Below are 25,159 nucleotides of genomic sequence, written 5' to 3' on the forward strand. Positions count from 1 at the left end.
TTTGATTTCTTGATAGTTCCAATTGTGGGGTCAAGGTTATTTCTTTCACTACTTATACCATGGGTCAAAATTAAGTGTAAATATCTTGAGTTGTACAGCTGGACAAATGACATTTGAATTGTAAATTAAGAAATTTCACACAATAAACTGGCATATTTTTGCTTTAGTGTTTCAGCTCAAATGTCCTCATTGTGATTTCTAAGGAATTTGATTTCAGTAAAGTATGATTAAGATTGCAGTCTGTTGGAAATTGCAGCAGTCTATAGTTCTGCACCACTTCTTTTCAAATATAAAACTTTCCTTTTATTATTTGAATCTCTGCCTGGTCAAGGTCCATTTTCTTGCCTATGTAAGCTATATAAATCACTCCTATGTAATCCCCCAGAGAAAAGAGACATGTTGTGGAAAAAGAATTTTTACATTCTCTATTGCTTTGGATATTTCAAAAGCAGCCTTGTTAAAATGAGAAAAGTGATCAAACTATGAAATCATTTCCTTCTGTTTGAAATATTTTACTCAGAGGGAAGAAAAGACCATAAAGAGGACGGGAAATCTCTTCTGTTTTGACTCTGTTGAAGATTCAATATTCAACAATTCTGTGGGATGATGCCATTTGCCAGCTCCTGAATGCTCAAGCCAGAGGTTCAAGTCATCTCAGTCATAAGGAAAAACAATGAACCTTCTTGTGAAACTCAACTGGACTCCACTTCATTCATGCCATCAAGAGATTTTTCTTCCCCTTTTAGGAGAAAGGGGAGCTACCCTCTTGCATTGGCTGGAAGGAAATGGCAGACACAATGTCAGGCATTTTCTGAGACGGATATACAAGATCCTCTTGTTTGGCCTTTGTACATGTGCAGAAGAGTGCATGAAAAATGCTTTTCTGTTCTTTGGAAAGAGTTATTCCTCTTCCGCCCCCCTCCCTTCATAAGGGATTGACTTCAAAGAGAGAAAGAGGGAGGGAGGGACAGAGTTGTTTGAATTGCTAGGGAGGAGGTTAAATTAAAAAGCACCATAATAAATCTCTGATTTTACAATCTAGCACAAAGTCTGAAATGCGGCTTACTTCTGTATGTGCTTAAATTATTTCTGAAGAGCTCCAACATGTGTTTCTATTAGAACCAGTTTGCATTCTGCAAGTATAGGCAGGTGGGTAGCTGTCACTAGAAACTTTTTGGCCGTGAATTATCCACTGAACCAAGGAAAGAAGCTTTTTATATACGTATCTTCAGTTCTTTATCTAGCCCTTAGTTGTGCCATTACCTAATTCCTATGAAATCTGATCCATTTGCCAAAGGTTTCCTTCCTTCCTTCCTTCCTTCCTTCCTTCCTTCCTTCCTTCCTTCCTTCCTTCCTTCCTTCCTTCCTTCCTCCCTCCCTCCCTCCCTCCCTCTCCCTCCCCCCCTCCCTCCTTCCTCCTCCCTCCCTCCCTCCCTCCAATATTTTGTCTGAAATACTGGTGCAATAACTACAAAAGCCTGTGTATAATTTCTCAAAACTGTATTGAAGACGCTTCCTGATACCTAAACCATATGTTCTTCGGAAAAATCCACGAAGCTAACTTTTAATAGTATTTTCCACACTTACATCTCGCAGCAAAGGAAGATTTCCCTCCCCTCCCCCAACAAATTGTGGAAATATATCGAAGTTGGCCGAAATAGGTTGCTATCATCACTGCTTAGGAAAAAAAAGCCCTGATGTACAGCAATGAATTTTCCATTTATCTGGTCTTTTAATGATAGCAGCTGCTAAATATGAAGGGAAAACAGCAGGTTAAACTTCTATTTGTTCAAACATATCAAATATTTTTCTTTAGGAGAACCCTCACTCTAATTTCCATCTGGTCTAAATTCAAAAAGATAAAATAAAAGTACAGTAGTCACAGTCATTTAAAATAGTGGACTTGGTAATTAATTCAAAAAATGAAGCTTTCAAACACAAAACAGCAACCACGCATTGAAACAATTGAAGCAAAATCTACATAAGTAGCACAATTCAAATAAGCTAACATGGCAAGAAACAAAAATTACAGATTTGGGGTTCATTATGGTAGCATAATTATAATTACATGTGTTAACCGGATTCTAATCAATTTCAGTTATTTGTAACTAAGTAATGGAGACCTCCAAAAAACAACTCAGCAGAACAGTTTTTATTTGAACATTCACTGCTTTGTTGCGTAACACATTAAACAGATTTACGTAGTTGCCTGAAGGGGCTTATATTCTAATAACTGTATTCAATCTTTTCTCCCTTCATAAGCAAGTCTGTCCTCTTAGTTATTACTATTCATTAGGGCTATGCAAAGAGGTGCTTCAAAGCAAAGGAACATATATGGAGCATCTCTTTTGGTATTATGGAAGAAGCTGGGATTTTCAAGTTCACGAGGCCGCTTCTGGGCGTACAGTTGAGTCAATTTTTCTTCCCCATGAGGCAAAACAATTGTGCATCCACATACATGCAGAGACAATCAAGAGACAATTAAGATCATATGCTGTAACGTCCTACCGGTCAATGACTACTTCAGCTTCAACCGCAACAACACAAGAGCACGCAACAGATTCAAACTTAATACGAACCGCTCCAAACTTGACTGTAAAAAATATTATTTCAACAATCGAGTTATCGAAGCTTGGAACTCACTACCGGACTCAATTGTGTCAACCCCTAACCCCCAACACTTCTCCCTTAGACTCTCCACGATTGACCTCTCCAGGTTCCTAAGAGGCCAGTAGGTGCACTGCTGTGCCTTTCGTCCCCTGTCCAATTGTCTTTCCTTTATCTCACTTATCATATATATTTTCTTTCTTTCATATATCCTCTCCTCTAAGTTCACTTTACCCTTATATATGTCTATTTTTCATGTCTACATGTCTATTTTTCTTCCTATGTATTTGTGTATTGGACAAATGAATGAATGAATGAATGAATGAATGAATGAATAAATAAATAAATAAATAAACAATTGCTCCAAAACATTCCTGCAAGCAATGATCTGTTTCGATAGTCCAAATAATTTTATACACTCCTATTTTTAAAGTTCTCATCCCAAACCTTGAAAAGCTTGCCTCTTTTTCCATACTATAACATTATAAAATAAAGAATGATTCCCCAAGCTTGCAGGATTGTAATCTTTGCCTTCCTAATAGTATCCTGTGTATAGGTGTGTGTCAGATTTCAATTCTCATATCAACCTTGACTAGTGCAGAACTAGTATATTATATTTGGAAGGGATCAGGCTGGGGACTTTTTGGGATAGGTTAAAAGATTAGCTTTAATAATAAATACAATTTACAAAGACATTATTCATAGCACAAACGTCTATTTGAACAGTCAGGGATAATTAAGTAATAAACAACGATAGATGAATAGTAAATTTCATTTTTTATGGCTTCCTTTGCTATTCTAGGCATTTTCTTATCCCAGAGTAGTTTCCAACAAGCTTATTGTCTGCATGTAGAATGTACATATTTACTTATTTAGAACTGTGGTGGTGCAGTGGTATTGCAGGCTAACTCTGCCAACTGCCAGCAGTCCAATTCTTACCAGGCTCAAGGTTGACTCAGCCTTCTATCCTTTGGAGGTTGGTAAAATTATGTCCCAGATTGTTGGGGAAAATATTTTGACTCTGAAACAGTTTAGAGAGGTTCTAAAGCACTGAGAAGTGGTATATACTGTATGTCTAAGTGCTACTTGCTGTGGCTATTATCTAGACAGAAGAATACTGTTGATTTCATATTTTTCTCTGTCTACCACCAAATTATTTTATTCCTGAATGGAAGATAAAAATACAAAACTCTTTCAATTTGGGGCAGTCACTCTTTCTCAGCTCAATAAGAGAGTTATTATTATTGTGGCGAAAGTAGGAGGAAGAAGGTGCGTTTGGACCTGTTTGCTGCCTTGAGTTATTTGTAAAAATAATAAAGGTAGGATACATATTTTAAAAAATACGTGTGTAAGAAAATTATCTAAAGATAAATCAATAAAGAAGGGAATTAAATTGTTTCACTGTGTTGCTTTATAAACGTCTAAAGGCAAAACACTGAAGGCAGTTGTATAAAGCCATTCTGTCACCAAGTGATAGAATATATATAATGCTGCAGTGATTTCAAAGGCATTATACACCGTACATTTCTCTGCAGAAATGATAGGGCAGATTTACTTCCTGTATGTTGGGGTTGCTGAACTTATTTTTGGCAAACCAAATTCACTCTGAATAAGCTTGTCAGAAGTCTACATGACAGCAGTGAGTAGGAATAGAACACACAAAGCATATATTTCCAACATTTTTTAAAACATAAAGTCATGTATAAACACATTCTGCTTAGTTATATACATTCCTTTCTCTTTTTATGTGCAGATTAGAGGTGGATTCCTGCCTATTCGGACCAGTTCCCCCCATTTGCCGAACCGACAGTGATGGCCGGGCAGACACTCCCCCCACCTCCTAACTGCGTCTCCCCCCACCTCCTAACTATGGCGCCATCATCTTATTTTTTGCTTCTGCACCGCTCAGAAACTGGGTTTTCAGCACTACGCTTGTGGCTGCATTGGCTGCATGGCACGCAATGCACATGTGCCCCCGTGATATAAGAGGAAGCGAACTGGTAGCAAGGTGCATCAGAAACCACCCCTGGTGCAGAGAGATATTTTAATCAGACTTTTTTAATTAATTGGGCTTATAGCAAACAGTGGGTGATGTTTTCACATTGAAACATGGGAAAGATTTAAAACGGTTTATTTTTAATTTTCTAGCCCAAACTTCCTGCCTTTGAAACCGCCCACTATGTCATAGTGTCACTTTGTGTAAACGTCTACTGATACCAATGGAGGTTCTTCTCAGGCGTCTTGTAATCTGGAAAAGTTAGTACATTAACTTTAAATTGTGCATTGCTACGGTTTGTAATTAGAAAAGGTTTAGGAAAAGAGGGTCAACTAAATGGGGAAGCTCATTGGCTGCAGAGGTATCTCATAAAAACAGGTAGTCCTTGATTTACAAGAGTTCATTTAGTGACCATTCAATGGCACTGAAAAAGTAACTTATGACAATTTTTCATATTTACGACCATTTTAGCAGCCCTATCCTCACGTGACCAAAATTCAGGTGTTTGGCAACTGTTTCATATTTATGACCATTATTGTGTCCCAGGGTCATCTGAACCCCTTTTGCAAACTTTGGGCAAGCAAAATCAATGGGGACGCCAGATTCACTTAACAACCTTGTTACTAACTTGGTGACTATAGTGATTCACTCAATGCCTGGGTCAAGAAAGGTTGTAAAATGGGGTAACATTCACTTAACAAATGTCTTGCTTAACAGCATAAATTTTGGGCTCAATTGTGGCTGTAAGTTGAAGACTACCTATACCATGACCTACCATATTGTAATACATTTCCGCTCATATTCTATTATTTATGTATAAATATTACACCTTAGTCTGGTTAATACCAGATTCAAATGTTTCGATCATGTCCCCCCTTTTCCTTCTGTCCTCCAGACTATACAGATTGAGTTCATTAAGTCTTTCCTGATACGTTTTATGCTTAAAACCTTCCACCATTCTTGTAGCCCGTCTTTGGACCCGTTCAATTTTGTCAATATCTTTTTGTAGGTGAGGGCTCCAGAACTGAGCACAGTATTCCAAATGTGGTCTCACCAGCGCTCTATACAGCGGGATCACAATCTCCCTCTTCCTGCTTGTTATACCTCTAGCTATGCAGCCAAGCATCCTACTTATTTATTTATTTATTTATTTATTACTTAGATTTGTATGCCGCCCCTCTCCAAAGACTCGGGGCGGCTCACAACATGTAGAAACTTGCTTTTCCTACCACCCGACCACACTGCTCATCCATTTTGAGACTGTCAGAAATCATTACCCCAAATGAGCAAATATCTTTCCGCTCAGACATATGCCTTCCTAATTCAATGAAGTATAAGGAGGGGGAAGGAACAGCGCAATCAGACTTGCAAGATTCTGTTATTATAGCCAATCTATATAAAAGTAGTTTTAGCCTTCTTTTTGAGATGTTTTCTTCTGGTCTGGTCTACATGGAGGGAGTGACAATAACAGTGTAATAAATAACATCCCAAGGTCTGAGCAGCAAGCCTAACAGGGGAATGTTGTTTCAAAGAAGGAAACCAGCAACTAAAAAGAACAACTCATGGAGACCTACAAATTTCATTTCCTAAGAGTTGGGGCCCAGAGCAAACAATAGCAATAGCACTTAGACTTGTATACCACTTCACAGCCCTCTCTAAACAGTTTACAGAGTCAGCATATCTGGGTCTTCATTTTACCCAACCTCGGAAGGATTGAAGACTGAGTCAACCTTGAGTCAGTGAGAACTGAACTGCAAAACTGCCAGCAGTCAGCAGAAGTAGTCTGCAGTACTGCATTCTAACTACTGTGCCACCACGGAAACTTCTCTTCCAATTCTCAAAGACACAACAAGGAGAAAGTGGACCTGCAAATATCCAGGTCCTAAACCAGTGATGACGACCTTATGGCACAGGTGCCACAGGTGGCACACAGAGCCATATCTGCTGGTACGTGAGCCTTCTTTTGCCTTAGCTAAGCTCCAATGTCCATGTGTGTGCTGGCCAGCTGATTTTGGCTCAAAGAGAGGCTCTGGGATAGTGTTTTTGGCTTCCAGAGAGCCTCCAGGGGGATGGGGGAAAGTGTTTTTACCCTTCCCTGGCTCCAGGGAAGCCTACTGGCCCAACCAAAAGTTAGGAAACAGGCCATTTTTGGCCTCCAGAGGGCCTCTGGAGGGCAGGGAAGCAGTTTTCGCCCTCCTCAAGCATTGAATTATGGGTATGGGCACTCAGGCATGCATGATAGCGCGCGCCCACGCTCTTTTAGCACCCGAGGGAAAAACAGTTTGCCATCACTGTCCTAAACCATAAGGGACTTTCAAAATGACAATGGGCACCTTAAATTGCACCCGGAAACAAACTGGCAATCAGTACAGATAGCAGAGCAGAGATGAGACATGGGTAGGTTGATTAACACCTACAATTGCTTGTATCACTGCTTTGACAGGAGGCTCAAGTGCCCTGGTAGTCTTCAAGAGCAATCCCATAGGGAACACAGTGTAGTAATCTGAAATGGCGGTCATCAATTTCAATTTCAATTTATTAGATATGTATGCTGCCCCTCTCCGAAGACTCAGTAAAAGTGAGTCAAATCTTCTGTCCAGGAAAGGCTGCAATTGGTGAATTTGTGCAAAGCACTTCGTAACCACAAGTAGAACTATTTTCAACTTCCACAACTTCACACTGGGGCCTTATGTCTTACAGGACTCCCAGAGTAGAAATCAGCCATGCACAAGAAAAGATGACCACCTTCAGAACCAAAGATGGAATATTTGTGGAACTGGAGAGCTACCACACCCAAAACCATTTAACCATTTATTGGTACGGTGTTTAAACGTTTTTACAAATCATGAAAATAGACTGTATAATGCAAATGATGCTTTTTACTGATCTGTATCCAGACAGTATAAAATGAACATTAGAAGCAACACGTAGCATTTCCTTGAAATATTTTGACATCTGAAGATACTTACCAAGCACAATGACAACAGTCTTTAGGAGACTCATCATGGTATCCCGGTTCCTGCGAGGCCCTGAACTATGTCTTGACATTCTCATAGTCCTCTGGCGCACATATCCAAAGATATGAGCATACAAGACCACCATGACTACAAAGGTGACCAAATTGAAAACAGCCCAGAAGACCAAGTAAGAGTCACTATAGAGGGGCGCCATGTTAGAACAGTGAGCGAGGTCACAGATACAATTCCAACCGACGCTTGGGATAGCGCCCATGACAATGGCCACAGTCCAGATGACCACAATTACCACCACCACTCGCCGATTGCTCATCCGCGTATGGAGCTGCATACGGAACACGGTGATGTGCCTCTCAATGGCAATGGCCAACAAATTGGCAACTGAAGCAGTCAGGCTGGTGTCAATGAGTCCCTGACGAAGGAGCCACGTGCTGACAGTCAATCTTCTAGTGTTGGGTCCTGTGTTAAACATCAGGTAAAAATAGGCCAACCCTGCAAAGAAGTCAGCAGCCGCTAAGTTAGCCATTAGGTAATAAATAGGAAAATGAAAACGCCGGTTGACGTAAATGGCCACCATCACCAAGAGGTTGGCTAGCATGATAAAAACGCAAACTGTAATCCCAAGTCCCATGACAAGCTTGCTCACAGTGTTCCATTCAGTTGCTAGAGATTTCCCACTTTGGTTATAAAAGAAGGCAATGGTTTCATTGTAGTAGCATTGATGTTCATTCATGCCTGCAGACTGGAAAAGAACAGAAAGCAGAATCTGAAGTTAGAATGAGAAAACACTGAAGATTCATTGAAAAAAGAAGCTGCTCTCAAAGTTTTCCAACTTTGGCGAGCTGAAGAGGTGTTGGGACTACAGCTCAGAATTCCTCAGTCAACATTTGGGAATGTCTTAAATGTACTTAGGCTGCTCTAGAATTCTGAACAGTTTCATATACAAAGGAGATGGATTACATTTCAAGTCTAAAATTGGGGATTTAAAACTTTTTGAAAATGATAGCGAAGTATTTCTGTGATGGCCACATTGTTGAAAGATAGAAGTTAAATAAAGTATGCTGACTGTCACTTTATTGTCATTTTATTTGAAATTTTCATTCTTTATTATTAAGAGACTTCAACTAATGGACGTGGTGGCTGGAGAAAACTACCTACTGCCACTTTTATACCGTGTCATATAAAAATAACAATGATAAAAGCCTTTAAAGCTAATATCATTTATGGGTTTTAGATTTTGAATTAGTCTAGTTTTGACTTCGATTTCTAATATGCTATGTCTATTGTTGTGATTCCGTCTGAGGCCCCTCAGGGAATGGCTGATCCTCTTCCGGCTTCCTGCTCAGAGGGGGAGGATGAGGAACAGGAGGTTCAGGCAGACGGGGAGGAGGAATCTCAGGCTGAGGGAGAGGGAGGACAGCCAGAGTCCCCCGAGAGGGAGCTCTCCCCAGCAAGCAGCCTGGATTCCTTAGATGAAAATGCACAAGCAATAATCGATCTCTGGCAGAGAAGAGCAACACAAGGAAGGGGACAATTAGCCAGGTACTTTCAGCACTAAAGAGGCAACAGCTGGGTTTGGGTGTGGTGCTCTCTGGAAAGGCTGAAAAGGCAGACCCACCCTTCCTGGCTTGTGGAGTATTATCTTTGGGAGTCCTGGGATCTGGCTGTGATCTTTGGCGTCTTGGAATTCTGGTTTGTGACTTTGAATACCTTGGGGGGAAAAGGTGTGGGTCTTATTCTCTACAGTGGTGGGTGTGCCAGCAAGAAGTCTGCTGTATTGTCTGGCCATCAGGACTCTGCTGGGAAGTCTCATAGCCTGCCTGTTGGGAAGAACAGGTTTTTCTCTGTATTTATTTTTCAAACTATAAAGTGCTTTTGCTTTTACCAGCGTGTCTGGCTGCTTTTTCCAGTTGGTGTTGAAGTCTGGGGGCACCCAGACAGAACAGTCTATGTATTTATTTTTTATGTTGTAAGCTGCCCTAAGTCTCCGGAGAAGGGCGGCCTAGAAATCAAAATAATAAATAAATAATAACAATAAATTTTCTGACTTGCTGCATGTACCTAGTAGATGAGGACCCGGATTGTGGGGGCAATAGCCTAGCTCTGTTTAAAAAGTGCTATTGCTAACATGTTGTAAGCCGCCCTGAGTCTAAGGAGAAGGGCGGCATAAAAATCGAATAAATAAATAAAATTTCCATTTCTTACATGGTATAAAAAGAGAATAATCAGGAAATAATCACTCCTCTTCCAATGGCTTCTTTTTGTAAAAGCTCTGCAGGTAGGAAGCAAGTTCATTCTTCTGCTTGCTGTTTTTGTCAACCTTGCGATAGCAATGGGAATTTCTGCAGAGGAGAATTAGCTCTAACCAAGGAAGCTCTAGCAAAAATATTGGAATCCTTTAAAAAAATCAGTATTTTAATTATTGTAATCTCAGAATCTCTATGGACATAGTTTTACATAAATCAACAGATAGAATAGGGCTGTGATGGTGAACCTGCGGCACGCAGAGGCATATCTGCCAACATGCAAGCCGTTGTCCTAGCTCAGCTCTAGTGAGCATGTGTGCATCGGCCAGCTGATTTTCGGCTTGCATGGAGCTCTGGGAGGGCAATTTTAACCTCCAGAAGGTCTCTGAGAGAAGAAGAGAAGCCATTTTCATCCTCCCCAGGCTCCGGGATGCCTCTGGAGTCTGTTGAGGATGAAAATAGGGGGAAATGGGGGCATTTCTGGCTTCCGGAGGAGTTCTAGGGGGGGCAAAAAATGGTCCTACTGGGCCCACCGGAAGTCAGGAAATGGGGAGGAAGTCATGCGTGTATGCCTGGGGGGGAGGGGTGGTGTGATGATGATGATGATAATGATGATGATGATGATGATTTAGTATGCCACCCCTCTCCAAAGACTCGGGGCAGATTATGGGTCTGGGCACATACGTGCTTTCGGCACCTGAAGAAAAAACTGTTCTCCATCACTGGAATAGGATCTAATTTGTCCACATTTCCTTCTATATGTAAAATGTACTGAGAATAGTCTAGGAGAGGCAGAGCATCTATTCCCAGTGTACCTACTCATATTTGGTGCTCTCACAAAAGAATCCCTGAAGGGGATGTCTCTCTCTTGCTGAATCTTTTCATAATTGTATGCATGAAGAACAATTTCCATATCCCCATCCCCTCTTCCCAACATGGAAGTCTTTTCTTCTGTTTTAAAATAAGGCTCGTGTGTACTTTTTACATGGCTGTTAACTTTTTACCTCCTTGTTTCATATATGCATCTCTTCTGCAAACCACTCATCATTTTCTATATTTTTAAAAACTCTGTAAAACTATTAATAATACAGATTTTACAATAAGAAAAAAAAGACAGCTCTTATTTATGTGTTAAAGACTAGTCATGTGTTAAACTTTTAGGCTTAAAATATTTTTTCTTATTCTTTTGGGGAATGTGTGTTTCTCGTATCACTGCCCACCAGAAATCAGAGAGCTATAGACTGTTTTGTGGGGCAAGATGAATACCAATACTGGCATCCATTCTGCTTCCTGCATTATATTTTAATGTCCATCCAGACTTTGCACTAACTTCCTAAAACTTCAGCTCTTGGCAATGTAGGTGTTCATTTATTATTTCAGTAGCAAATACATGAGCAAAAACTATGAGAGTGTTATACAACTATGAGAGTGTATTACAATTCTGTTTCTTTTTGTAACCTTTCTAATAATTCCTGCTATTATGTAATTTTTGTCTAGAGCAGTGTTTCCCAACTTCAGCAACTGTCTGCACTTCAACTGCCAGACTGGACAATCCATAGAGCAAAGGGAATGTGCGTTACTGTAATAAATAAATAAGGAAGTGATACAACTTATGCAAAAGGTCACCCAGATCTCATTGGAAGCTATGATTACAAACGGCCACTGTCCCTGTTGGAAACTGTTGGAAACTATGATTAAATCCTCCACAAACCACTCATTTTTTTAAAAATGGAAGAAAATGCTGACCTTTCTTACTATTTATGTATTCCGAAATTACTACACACACACACACACACACATATTTAAAAAAAGATACACATTTTAAAAGGGGGGATATAATATGTTTTATGGAAAGTTAAGAAGAGACAAATGAATGTAGCTTATAATGCAAAGTGTGACATTCTGAAAGGGATACTTCAAACATTTTATTCCTATACATTATAGAGATGTTATAGCATACTTGCTTGTTGGAGTTGGGTTAAACGGAATCACCCAGTGGATGTATATAAGTTTGATTATTTACTTATTTTTTTATCCAAGAGATGCAGCACAATGGTAAAGTAAATGTGCTATGTAGAAGCTTTCTGGTTCAATGCCAGCAACCCCAGGAACAGCTGGAAAAACTTCTGTCTGGAAGTTGTCATCAATATAGTGGACTGAATAGACCAAAAACCTGATTTTTTAATATTTAATAATCTATTTGTTAAATCATTTAAATATAAGAATAAATAGCTACTGCAATACAGAAAAAAGAGGAATGAGAACTGGACAAAGAAAAAAATATTCAACAACTAAAAGTTCACAATTATAAAATGTAAAATTCATCAATTAATTTAGTATATTTATAGAACCAAATGTATTATCTCATCAAAAGATGATGCTTGTAGATGATGCATACCTTATGATGCTGCTTCAAAATGTAATGAACAGCTAACTAAAACAAAACTTTTGGTAAATTTTCAAGATATAATATAAATGTGTAAATACAAAGATAAGACATTTATTCCAATAAAAGAAAGCTTTGTGCGGAAAGAAACATGCTGCCACTAAATAAAAGATCCAATAAAACATTTGGGACTATATTTTACAGGTAGTTAAGAAAGATTTATTTGAAAATAGTTACATCAAATTGTGGTGAGAAATTCAATATTTTGAAAGGAGAAAACTTTAAAACTGTCTTGGGTTAGCATCAGTTATGCTTATTAAAATGATTACCCAAGATATATTTTTAAATATTTCAAATGGTGCTACTTTCAGTCCCAGAAAAAACTTTTGTGAGATTGACAAAAAATAGTTAATAAATCTATTTGGCAAACAAAAAAACCCCTAGCTATTAATTCAGCATTTAAACTATGGTCTCAGAGGAAATAAAACACTTTTTTTAATCTCTGAGAATAGAGTGTTTTTAGGCAAGATCATTGATCAAAATGGGATGTTAAGCTTTTATGTGTAAAGTTTTAGTCTTTATGGTGCAAAAGTACTGAAGAGAAGCCTTCAATATTAACATTCAATGAAGATTAAAAAGCAGAAGTATTTATTGTGTATGCCAATGAATGTGTTAAGAACAGAAAATCATCTGTAATCACCTTTTATTTTCAGAGTTCTGTCTGACTTATTGATTCATGTGGGAATAATGGTGTGTCCAGTCATAGCCATGAAGACATTCCAAGAGCCAACAAAGTTCTTGGCAACAGGACAAAGGAGCTGGACAGCCAGATGTTTTTTTCTTTATAAATTCAGAACAAAGAGCATGGCCCAAGAAGGGAGAAGTCTAGTAGTTGTGTAGACAGGAATCATTTGGATATTTGATGCTGGCAAATATTTCCACATTGAGGGATTCCTAGAAAAAGTTAGGTTATACCTCACCAGACTGGGAAGGATTCTACTAGTCTGGAAAGTACATTGTAAACAGAATCCATATGGCTTTAAATTCAGTTGTGTAATGAACAGAAAACAGAACAGAGCAGACCAAATAACAGAGTTGGAAGGAGCCTTGGAGGTCTTTTAGTCAACCATCTGCTCAAGCAGAAAACTCTATAGCAACTCAGACAATTTTATTTGTCCAATCTCCTCTTAAAAATGTCCAGTGTTGGAGCACTTACGACTCAGTGATGGGCAGCAGCTGGAATGGTCAGAAACACTGTTCCGCCGGTGGAAATGGAGCACGTAGGCTTGATCCATTGCTGTCGGGTATGTATGCGCCATGCACGCACAACTGGAGCGATTCTGGTAAAAAATTACCAGTATTTTTGCATGCATGGAAGCAAAAAGACCAGCAATTTTTGCCGCTGGAAGGACATTCACATGCAAGATTTCAGCTGCTGCATATGCGCAACATCTGGAATCTTGCTACAGCGCTGAGAGTGGCAGCTGGCAAAAGCAGAAGCAAACAAAGCCCAGAAATCTCACACACGCATGTCCTCACGTGAGATTCGGCTTCTGCACATGCAGAATGGTAGCCCGCCCCTGGGCATACTAAGAATGAGATTGGGAGGAATATGCAGGCTATAGAGGAACAGAGCAACAAGCATGTGAATATCATCAGGAATAAATCAAATGATACATCCCAAGGAGTCCAGTCCCTTGGCAAAATGTATTGCATCAGGAATAAACAGGAAGAATTAGAAGTCTTGCTGTAGAAAGGCAAATGATGATTGAGTACCATATTTTTGGAAATACTGTATAAGATGCACCAAGATTTCAAAGAGGCAAGTAAGGAAAAAAAGATTTTGTCCTCCCCAGCTCCCAGAAGTACTCTGCAAGCCTCCCATGCCCTCTGTGTGCCCCGTTTTTCACAAAACAGGGGTGTTTTTGCCTTCCCCATCCCCCAGAACACTCTGCAGACCTCCCAAAACTGTCTGTCCACCCCATTTTTTGAAAAAACGGACCAATTTTTTACAAAAAATTGTGATGTTTTTGGCTTCCCCCAGCAGGAAGTGGGACGCGAGTGCGGGGTTTGGGAGATAAAAATGGCTGTATTTGATGTATAAGACACAACGACATTTCCACCATCTTTTTTTGGGGTGTGTGTGCAAAGGTGCATCTTATACTCTGAAAAATACGGTCACTATAACTGAAATCTGGTGGGATAAAGTTTATAAATGAAATTCCAAGACTGAAAAGTATGACTTATCCAAAAAGACACTCAAGGAAAAAAAAGTGTGTGTGTGGGAGGGGAGTAAGAATGGCATTATATGTGAAGAACGTGCAAACATGCTCTAAAATTCATGAATGTCAGCCTGAGTGTCCACTCGAGAGCATGTGGGTATGAATACAGTATCCATAAAAATATTATTTTGTGCTATGGACAAAAACAGGCCGAAGATATGATAACATCATCCTAGCCCATAATATAGAACTTTCAAGCAAGAGAAATTATATGTACGTATCTATATATGTGCTTGTATGTGTGTGCATATGCATGCACTTTCAATTCAGTCTTGACCCTTGGTGACTCCCTGGACTAGTCATTGCTAATTGGACTGAAAATGGTTTTCTATTGCCTATTTGCTAGGGCCGAGGGAGAGAGACTGGCCCAAAGTCTCTTAGATGGCTTTGTGCACTCAAGAGTCTCCTAGTATCTAGCCTGGTTCCTTAACTGCTACCCCAAACTGGCTGACAAAAATAATGGAATATTTTAAATATCCAAACATTTATTGCAAAAATCTTATCCAAAAGTTCAAATTCCCCCAAATTGTTATAAGATATAAGAGGCGCAGTGGGTAGAGTGCAGTACTGCAGGCCACTAAAGCCGACTGCTAGATCTGCAGGTCAGCAGTTCAAATCTCATCACCGGCTCAAGGTTGACTCAGCCTTCCATCCTTCCAAGATGGGTAAAATGAGGACCCGGATTGTGGAGGCAATATGCTGGCTCTGTTAAAAAGTGCTATTGCTAACATGTTGCAAGCCGCCCTGAGTCTAAGGAGAAGGGCGGCATTAAAAAATTGAATAAATAAAAAAAAATTAAAATATGTTATAACCCACTGACTTCATTTTAGAAAGGATGCTGATAAATTAGAGGATGTCTATAGGAAAGTAATCAAGAAGGGGCTTGGAAAGAAAACTTTTTAAGGAACTGCTGGAAATTCTGTGTATTTCAAGTCTGGAGAAAATAAGACAGTGGGGTGATATGACACTTGTCTCATATAGAGGACTGGGCAAAATTGTGTTTATTTTTTTGTGTAATTGTATCCCATCTTCCATTCAGGAGCTCAGAGCATTAAGCATTACACTCCCTCCTCTATTTCCGCCCTCCCCAACACACACACACATATACACGCACATAACAACTTTGTGAAGTGGGCTTGTTTTAGAGAGATGTCTGGCTCATAACCACCCAGCTAATTTCAGTGTATTAAAATCTGGGTCTCTCCAGTACCAGTCTTACTCTTTAACCACCGCAACACAGTGAAACCACACATTGTTGAGAAGATAAAACAAAAAACAATGGGCTTAAAATTACAATGGAATAGATTTCATTGGACACGATGAATACTTTTCTAACAATAAAAACTGTTCTACAATGCAACAGTGTCTTCTTTCTACAGGTGTGTAAACAAAGGCCACCAGTCAGGGATGCTTCAATTAGACTGAGTAAGAAATTGGATGAGATGATTTCTAAGGCACATTCCAACTCTCACAGGCAATGATTCAACGGTATCACTGTATGTGGATAATGCATCTTTATTAGAAAATCTAGGAACCGAGAAATACATCATTCGGTTCTAATGCATATTTTCTGCCATTCAATAAATTGAATTAGTTTTTCCAATTGTTTTTGTCCCAATCTTCATGTTGTAGAGTTAGTGTCCTTACCTATAATGTATGAGTTAATTTTATTGTTTCAGAATGTGCGGTATATGCATATGTTTTTATTAGCTGTACACTTTTATCATAAGGACAGGCTTGACAGGACAGGGAAAGAAGTGAAGGAAAAGCATGAAGAACATAAGAACACAAGAAGAGCCATGCTGAATCAGGCCAAAGCCCATCGAGTCCAGCATTCTGTGTCACACAGTGGCCCACCAATTGTACATGGGGATCTTGAGCAGAAAAAGAAGGCAAAACCCTCCCTTTCCCTTGACCCCCAACAAATGGTACTCAAGGGAATCCTGCCTGCCTCAACCAACATAGAGGCGGCACATGGACATCTGTTTCAATAACCACCAATACACTTGTCATCCATGAATCTTTCTAATCCTGCCTTGAAGCTATCAAGGCTGACAGCTGTCATGACCTCTTCTGGAATTTTATATGATGACAATCCATATAAAAGAGGATGTTATCCCCGGAAACCCAGCGGAACCAAGAGTCACAACATTGCCAACAAACTTGCGTTTGCTTCCTCAAAGCTCATTGATGCAATCTTCATCACCTACATGCAAATTCCTCAGGTAGTATATTAGAAAAAAAACATTTTTAGAACATACTATCTTTTAAAAAAATATTGAAATACTGTATATATATTAAAAAGAAAAACAATACAAAAAACTATAAACACAACATACAAACTAACATTCACACACACAAAGAGATACAGTATTTGGATTAAAATATTCCCATCCATTAAACACTTTGTCTCAAAAGTCTTTCTTATGGCTATTACAGTAAGCAAAAGGAAAATTACTCTGGTTATTTAATTTATGTACATATTTGTTATGTTCTTTACCGCCTTATTTCTATCATTGTTGCAATATTTCCATTAATACAAAACATACACTTTATTATATAACTAAAAAAAAAACCTATACAGATTGAGTTCATTAACTGCTGTTCTGTTCGGGTCGTATGTGACCCGAAGCCAAGTTTGAGTCCCCTGTAAAAATTTTTCCCTGCATATCTGAAACTTGAAATTTCATGACTTTTCATCATTTCAGGGGTTCTCTCTATGAGAATTTTTTTTGGGGGGTGGGGGATTTCTTTCTTGCTGAAAAAAAAAAGTCACACTTCTTCTGTTCCCGGGTCACCCTTGACCCGGACCGAAAACTCTTCATTTGAAGTGGTTCTGTTTGGTCACTTTGAATACTTTTTTCACTTGGAAAGTAGTCTGAACATTTCTGTACACAATGATATGAAAATTGAAATGAAAAAAGTAATTCTTATTGGTTTATTTTGCTGATGGAATCCCCCCCCCCCGTTTTTGTGAAATATTTTTCAATTATGGATAGTTTAGCTTGCAAAATGTCAATTTTGCTAAAGTTGGTGTGGGATTGGTAGTTTGAACATTTCTGAATATAAGAAAAATATAAATGAACTGAAAGAAATGATTCTTATTGTTTTTTAAAAATCAGAAATAAGCCCTCCCGCCCCCCTTGGCTGCTTGCAACCATTTTCACTTTTTATTTTTTTATGCTCCAAATCCGAAATATTCTTTAAAATCTTAGGCATTCATTTACTCAATTTAACAATGCTGATCATCATAAAAATATTTGTGGGGGTGGGGGCTAATTTTTTTCTGGGGAAAACAAAAAAGTCACGTTTACTCTATTCGGGTCATATAGACCCGGACCAAAATGATTTTTTTTAGGTACTTGAATTTGGTCTTTTTGAAAACTTTTTCCACTGGGAAACTAGTTTGAACATTTATGAACGTAATGATATGAAAATTGAACTGGAAAAATTGAAACCTATATTTTTATTTTGATCAAAAAGCCCCTCCCCCCATTCTTTCTGAATTTCGTGTCAATTTATATTTTTTAAGGCTACAAATCTCTAAGGAATTTCCCCCCAAAAGTTTTGATATACTAAATTGAACAATCCTAAACATAAGAAAAATAGAAATGAACTGAAAAAAATGATTCTTATTGGTTTATTTTTGCCACAAAAGCCCCCCCCCCCGGCCTTGCTGTGTGCCATTATTTTCACTTTTTATATATATTTGGCTAGAAATATTTGGAATATCCTTTTGAAAAGCAAGCATATTGTAGCCAGACAACTAATCTTATGAAAGAAATCCATTTTACTAAAACCAAGTATGTAAGTTTGAAATTAACAGCATAATTTTATATCAATTAAAATAGGCCGGGAGAGACTTTTATTTGCAAAATAAATGAATATGCATCAATTTTTCCAGTTAAATTTTCATATCATTATGTTCAGAAATGTTCAAGCTACCAATCCCACACCAACTTTAGTAAAATAGAATGCATTTTGCAGGCAAAATTATCAATAAACCTAAAACAAATTCACAAACATGGGGGGGAGGCACATTTATGTGCAAAATAAACCAATAAGGATTAATTTTTTCAGTTCAATTTTCATTCCATTGTGTGCAGAAATGTTCAAACTTGTTTCCAGGTGAAAAAAGCTTTCAAAAAGACCAAATATAAGTACCTAAAATGATCAATTTGCAGTCTGGGTCAAATAGACCCGGGAACATAAGATTAGGGAGTTTTTCCGAATAGAACAGCAGGGTTAAGTCTTTCCTGATCAATTTTATGCTTAAGACCTTCCACCATTTTTGTAACCCATCTTTGGACCCGAAAAGACAGTAGTCTGTTCACATTCCAAGCAGTGTTACCTCTAATTATTTTTCGGGGTGAGCGGAAAAGTATAGTGTCTGAGCGGCAGTCCCTTTGGCACTGGGCGGCATATAAGTATAAATAAATAAATAAATAAATAAATAAATAAATAAATAAATAAATAAAGTAAGTAAGTAAGTAAGTAAGTAAGTAAGTAAGTAAGTAAGTAAGTAAGTAAGTAAGTAAGTGAGTGAGTGTGGGCGTGCGCTATCACACATGAGCAAGTTCTTGCATCCATAATTCGATCCTTTCTATGTCTTCCTCCCTCTTACTTTCCTTTCTATCTCTCCCTCCCTCTTTTCTTTCTATCTTTCCCTCCCTCTTTCCTTTCTATCTTTCTTTCCCCCTTTCTCCAAGCCCTTCCTTTTCCCTCTCCCTAACTACCCCCTTCTCCCTCCTTTCTATCTCTCCCTCCCCCTTTCTCTCTCCCTTCCTTCATCTTTCATTCCCTCTCTCTCCATCCCTCTTCCTTTCTCTCTTCCTTCCTTCCTCTCTTTTTTGTTCTTTCTCTCTCCCTCCTTCCCTCCCTCTATGTCTTTCCCTCCTCCTCCTTCCCCCTCTCTTTCTCTCTCTCTTGCTTTCTTTCCCTGTCTTTCTCTCTTGCTTGCTTTCTCGCTTTCTTTCTCATTCTCTCTCCCCTCCTTTCTCTCTCTCTCTCTTTCTCTCTCGTTCACCACGCTGGCAACAGAGAGAAAAAGAGAGAGAGAGAGAGATGGAGAGAGAGTGGAGGGCGCCGTTGTCTTCGCCTCTGCCCGGCGGCTCTGCAATGAAAAGGAAGCAGCCGCGCACCGCCTCCCGGGAGCCCGGCCGACTTTTGGAGCCATTTTGTTTTCGGCCGGGCGGAGGCGGCGCGCTGAGGCGAAGACACGGTGCCCGGCCACACTCCGCCTCCCGGGAGCCCAGCTGAAAACAAAACGGCTCCAAAAGTCGGTCGGGGGTCGTGTCTTCGCCTCCATGCGGCTCTGCAGCGAAGAGGAAGTAGCCGCGCACCGCCTCCCAGGAGCCCGGCCGACTTTTGGAGCCGTTTTGTTTTCGGCAGGGCGGCAGCCGCGCGCAGAGGCGAAGACACGGCGCGTGGCCAAGCTCCGCCTCCCAGGAGCCCAGCCGACTTTTGGAGCCGTTTTGTTTTCAGCTGGGCTCCCGGGAGGAGGAGCGTGGCCGGGCGCCGTGTTGCAGCGGAGGAGAAAGAGAGGTGGAGCGGGCAGTGAGCGGCGGGCGGGCGGGCGGCCAGGTGTTCGGGGGGCAGCCGGCACGCACTCCCCAAATCTCCCTGCCAGCCCACCCGCCCGGAACATTCAAAATAAGAAAACCCTTCGCTCTTACTTTGAATGTTCCGGGCGGGCGCGCAGGCAGGGAGATGGGAAGAGCGCACGCCGGCCCGCGCGCCCGCCAGCCTCCAGAGAACACCTGCCCCTCCCCCCTCTCTTGCAGCGGAGGAGAAAGAGAGGCCGGGCAGGTGGGGGGCAGGGCCGAGAGGCCAGGAGCGCGAGGGGGCCGGAGGCACCATGGAGAGGCAGGTGTGGCCGCGGCTCCCTTCTACTGCCCACGCCTCCCCACCTGCCCCCCCCACCCCTCCCCCGCGGGCTGGCAGGGGGATGGGGACTGCGCGCCCGAGGAAAAAGGTGCACGCGGGGGTATTTTGGCGCGCGCACGCGCGCACGTGCACAGCTTACAGGGAACGGTTATTCCAAGACAAGGAAGTTGCACAGATTTTCCCTAAGGTTTTCCTGGCTGTGCTAAATTTTCCTTGATCATATTTATGTATAAAACCACTATGTAAAGAGAATGCTGTGGCAATGCAATCCCCTTAGTGACACCTCACCAAGGGCAGGCTAGGCAAAGGTATCAAAAACAATTCCAGCATCCTATTGGATATAACTTATGTTTTGAACACCACTTACTCCATGTGTTGAAGTGAGAAGAAAATAAAAGACGTTTCAAATTCTACAAAGTCTCGGAAGTTTCTCTATTTGTGTTTCTGTTTGCTTTTGAAAGGATTTGAATCTCATCCAAAGCTGTCACAATTATATCTTCAGACCTCTATTTATTACTTCCTCAGAGCAAAATTGCTTAATTTTTTTTTAAAAAAAATAGAAGATCAGCACAATCATTTGAATGAAAGAACCATTCTAATCACATGGGGTGGTTAGAATACAGTATTGCAGGTTAACTTACTGCACTGCTAGCAGTTTGATTGTGACTGCCTCAAGGTTGACTCAGCCTTCTATCCTTCCGAGATTGTAACATCAGGATCCAAATTGTTGGAGGCAATTTGCTGACTCTGTAAACTGCTTAGAGAGGGTTGCAAAACACTAGGAAGCAATATGTAGACCTAAATGCTATTGCTATTAATAAATCCTTATTAATTTACTCGCCATTCTGGCTATAAGGAAATCGCCACATGATCGTATAACATAAAATCTAAGATATTTAAAATCTGACAGTTTGTAGGCATCAAAGTTGTAAATGAAAGGGTATGGTTTAAGTTTAGAACTTTTTCAACTTACTTCAATTATTTCTGGCTGCGTCATCATAAAAAAAGGTACTTCCGCTGAAGGATCTGCCATATTTACCCAGCAAAATGAATTTCTTTAAAAAACAACAACAACCTTCTGCCTTCTATGCTTCAGGTGTTATGAATAAATTCTTGACCAGTTGATCAGTTCTCAGTCATGTTGCTTTTTATCCCTATAAGACAGAAATAGACTTTAAAACCTTAGGAAACATTAAACACAATTCTCAATAACACAACCTTTTTAGATGAATCACCATTTAACAAAAGGTAAAATGCATAAAAACATACACATTTTTCAATGCATAATACAAAACGTCAATATAGAAAAACATGTACAACTTTCAACAGTTTTTACATTAACAACATATTCTTTCGTTTATAAATACATATATCACAAGTTGCAAACTAAAATCAAATTTCAAAAACAATTTCAAAAAATTAACTCATGGATTTGAGTTTCTACAGAATTAGGAAGCACATTCAAGCAACAGTTTTTAAGTTGTAGGTTAGCCTTAACGTCAGCACTGCCTCCAGAATCCTAAAAATATTCAGAAACTTTTGTGCAGGTTAAATATACATACAGTATTTGTCCTTTTGCCTACTGGAAAATGTAGGGTTGCTAAATGTTCTTATCCCAAACCACAGACTGGAAGAGTGGGAAGAAACATCATAGCCCTGATCTTGCATACTCCTTCCTTCATCAGTAGGGGAAGGGATTAGAAGTTTCTGTCCCTCATTAGCAATAAGTATTTTCCTGTTGTCTTTAAGTGCAACAAACTGTTAGTTGCGGAAGCATAGCTTGCTGCATTTGTATGTAATAGGAACCTATAATTTGCCACTGGTTAGAAGCAGAAGCTTTTAAATCTTTATTTCAGTTCAGATGAAGAGGAGATGGGAATATGATCCTAATTCCCATCAGATACCACTTATTTCATGGTTTGAAGTGTTATCCATCTAGATGTGCCACATACTTTCACATTATATGGTAGGTCCTCCTGCTTCTTGGGTTTTAAGGTAGTGGGGGTGGTTTAGAGTGGAACTTTCCCAAACTCAACGGAGGTATCTTTCATGATGAAAACTGTTGGTTAGATATCCCTAAAGTTTCCTTGTCTCTTACTTTATTTCATTCAACAAAACCGTCTAGTTTATTGGTGAAGATTTGGGAACTACAGTAATACCTCATGATACGAACTTAATTGGTGCAAGGAGGAGGTTCGTAAGACGAAAGGTTCGTAAGACGAAACATTGTTTCCCATAGGAAACAATGTAAAGTCAATTAATCCGTGCAACCAACCCCCCCCCCCCCGCAAAAAACAGCTTTCGGCGACTGCTGGGAAGCGGCACGGCTGTTTTAAAAGGTGACAGCCGGCCTGGGGGGCTTCCCAGCACCCCCCGAACCTGGGTTCAGGGTTCGGGGGGTGCTGGCAAGCCCCCCAGGCCGGCTGTCACCTTTTAAAACAGCCGCGCCGCTTCCCAGCTGTCTCCTGAAGCCGAACGTGGAAGTTCGGCTTTGGCGTTCAGCTTCGGGAAACAGCTGGGAAGCGGCGTGGCTGTTTTAAAAGGTGACAGCCGGGCTGGGGGGCTTCCCAGCAACCTCCCGAACAGAACCCGGGGTTCAGAAAAATTTTGCCTCTTCTTACGAACTTTGTTCGAGTTACGAACCGGCGTTCGGGAGGCTTCTGGGAAGCCCCGCCGCCCGGCTGTCACCTTTTAAAACAGCTGCGCAGCTTCCCAGCAGTCTCCGAACGCTGGTTCGTAACTCGAAAAAAGTTCGTAAGAAGAGGCAAAATTTTTCTGAACCCCGGGTTCGTATCACGAGTTGTTCGTAAGATGAGGGGTTCGTATCTTGAGGTACCACTGTAATGGGGAATGTTATAGGGCAGTGATGGCGAACCTATGGCACAGATAGCCATATCTCCTGGCATATGAGCCATTGCCCTAGCTCAACGTGCATGTGTAAGCCTAGTAGCCAATTTTTGGCTTGCACAAAGGCTCTGGGAGGGTGTTTTTGGCATCCAGAGAGCCTCTGGGTGGGATGGGGGAAGTTGTTTTTGCCTCCCTTGTCTCCAGGGAAGTCTTTGGAGCCTGGGTAGGGCGAAACACAAGCCTACTGGGCCCATGAGAAGTTGGGAAACAGGTTGTTTCCGACCGCCAGAGGGCCTCTGGGGGTCGGGAGAAACTGTTCTCGCCCTCCCCAGGCATTGAATTATGTGTGTGGGCACTCACGCATGCGCAATAGCCCACACCCATGCTCTTTTGGCACCCAAGGTAAAAATGGTTCACTATCACTGTAATAGGGAGAAGGACTGGATAATTCCAATACTTCCAACTTCTTTGCAAATGCCTAAACTTATATTCAGCTGACTTCAGGGTAGGTCTTATGTGTGGAAGGGGTCTGCATCTTTATTTTTTAAAAAAGCACCACAGGCATGTGCAAGTAGCCCTTGACCTATCCCCACAATTAAGCTCAAAATTTATGTCGCTAAGTGAGACATTTGCTTTGCCTCATTTTATGACCTTTCTTGCCACAGATGTTAAGTGAATCCCTGCGGTTGATAAGTTAGTAACATAGTTTGTAAAATGAATCTGTCTTCCCCATTTACTTTGCTTGATAGAAATTAGCAAAAGGTGATCACATGACAACTCCTCCCCCCCGGGACACTGAAACTGTTCTAAATATGAGTCATTTGCCAAGGACCTGAATTTTGATCACACGACCATCGGGATGCCGCAATGCCACAGTCATAAATCACTTTTTCCAGTGATGTAAAGCCACTAAACAAATTGTTGTAAGTCAAGGATTATCTGTACAATTTGGTGAAAAGAGCTCCTGTGTGTTGAACAGCACACTTGGCAGATTGATCAATAAAACACATTGTATGGCCAGCCCCAGCAGGATGAGAGAAATTCTTTCTTTTTTTTTAATCAATTTTTTTATTATTTTTCATAAAAAGACAAACAAATACATACAAACAATGAACATAAAGTGGGGGTGTATTTCCCCCGCTTTTTATGAAAGTATACATTCCAATATAGAAAAAGAATACATATATATTAACTATTATATTAAAAAAAGAAGAAAAAATTAATAAATTTGAGTTAAAGTTTACAAATCTTAATGTGGGTATTAAGGTTAGTATAGCATAGTTACCAAAAAAAAATAAAAAGAAAAATACCTTTAATATAATCCTGATTACTATAGTAAAGTAATATTAAACCTTCAATCCAAACAGTAAGACTAAATTCAACTATTATACTTTGAAAATCTTGATATATTGCTTATAGATACATAGCTATATCGTAATCATCGAAAAACCCTTTTAAACTAATATTACTGTTATTATCACCTAGGTAAAAGCTAATACAAAATAAAGAAAAAGAAAAAACAACCACTAACGATATATCTTATTTTTTCTTATCTATCCATTTATAAACATTGTTCCATGTTTCGTAAAATTTAGTATCCTCTTGATCGTTTAATCTTCTTGTCATCATATCCATTTCAGCGCAATCTAAAATCTTAACTATAACCTCTTCTTCCTTGGGGATTTCCTCCCCTTTCCAGTTTTGCGCATATATTATTCTAGCCGCAGTTAATATATGTATGATTAAATAAAAAATTTCTTTCTTATAGATCTGGGTTGTGACACCTAATAAATAAAATTCCGGGGTATTATCTATATCTTGTTTTATTATTTCTTTTAATATTTTTTCAATCATCTTCCAATATAATTTTGCTTTACTACATGTCCACCATTGATGATAATAAGTTCCTATATCCTTCTTACATTTCCAGCATA

The 25,159-nt window shown here is 39.9% G+C and overlaps 1 protein-coding gene across 1 annotated transcript in view; it reads right to left on the reverse strand.

Annotated features, from left to right (window-relative positions):
• LPAR1 (lysophosphatidic acid receptor 1) overlaps nucleotides 1-25,159 on the reverse strand; it is a 91,647-nt gene that overhangs the window by 30,156 nt on the left and 36,332 nt on the right. Inside the window, exons 2-3 of the mRNA XM_070742447.1 lie at nucleotides 21,352-21,532; nucleotides 7,573-8,320 (exon numbers count right to left, since the gene is read on the reverse strand). Coding sequence (XP_070598548.1) covers nucleotides 7,573-8,320; nucleotides 21,352-21,411 — 808 coding nt within the window. The 5' untranslated portion in view covers nucleotides 21,412-21,532. The remainder of the gene's footprint in view (nucleotides 1-7,572; nucleotides 8,321-21,351; nucleotides 21,533-25,159) is intronic.

This window comes from Erythrolamprus reginae, chromosome 2, assembly GCF_031021105.1.
Source record: "Erythrolamprus reginae isolate rEryReg1 chromosome 2, rEryReg1.hap1, whole genome shotgun sequence".
Taxonomy (NCBI): Eukaryota; Metazoa; Chordata; class Lepidosauria; order Squamata; family Dipsadidae; genus Erythrolamprus; species Erythrolamprus reginae.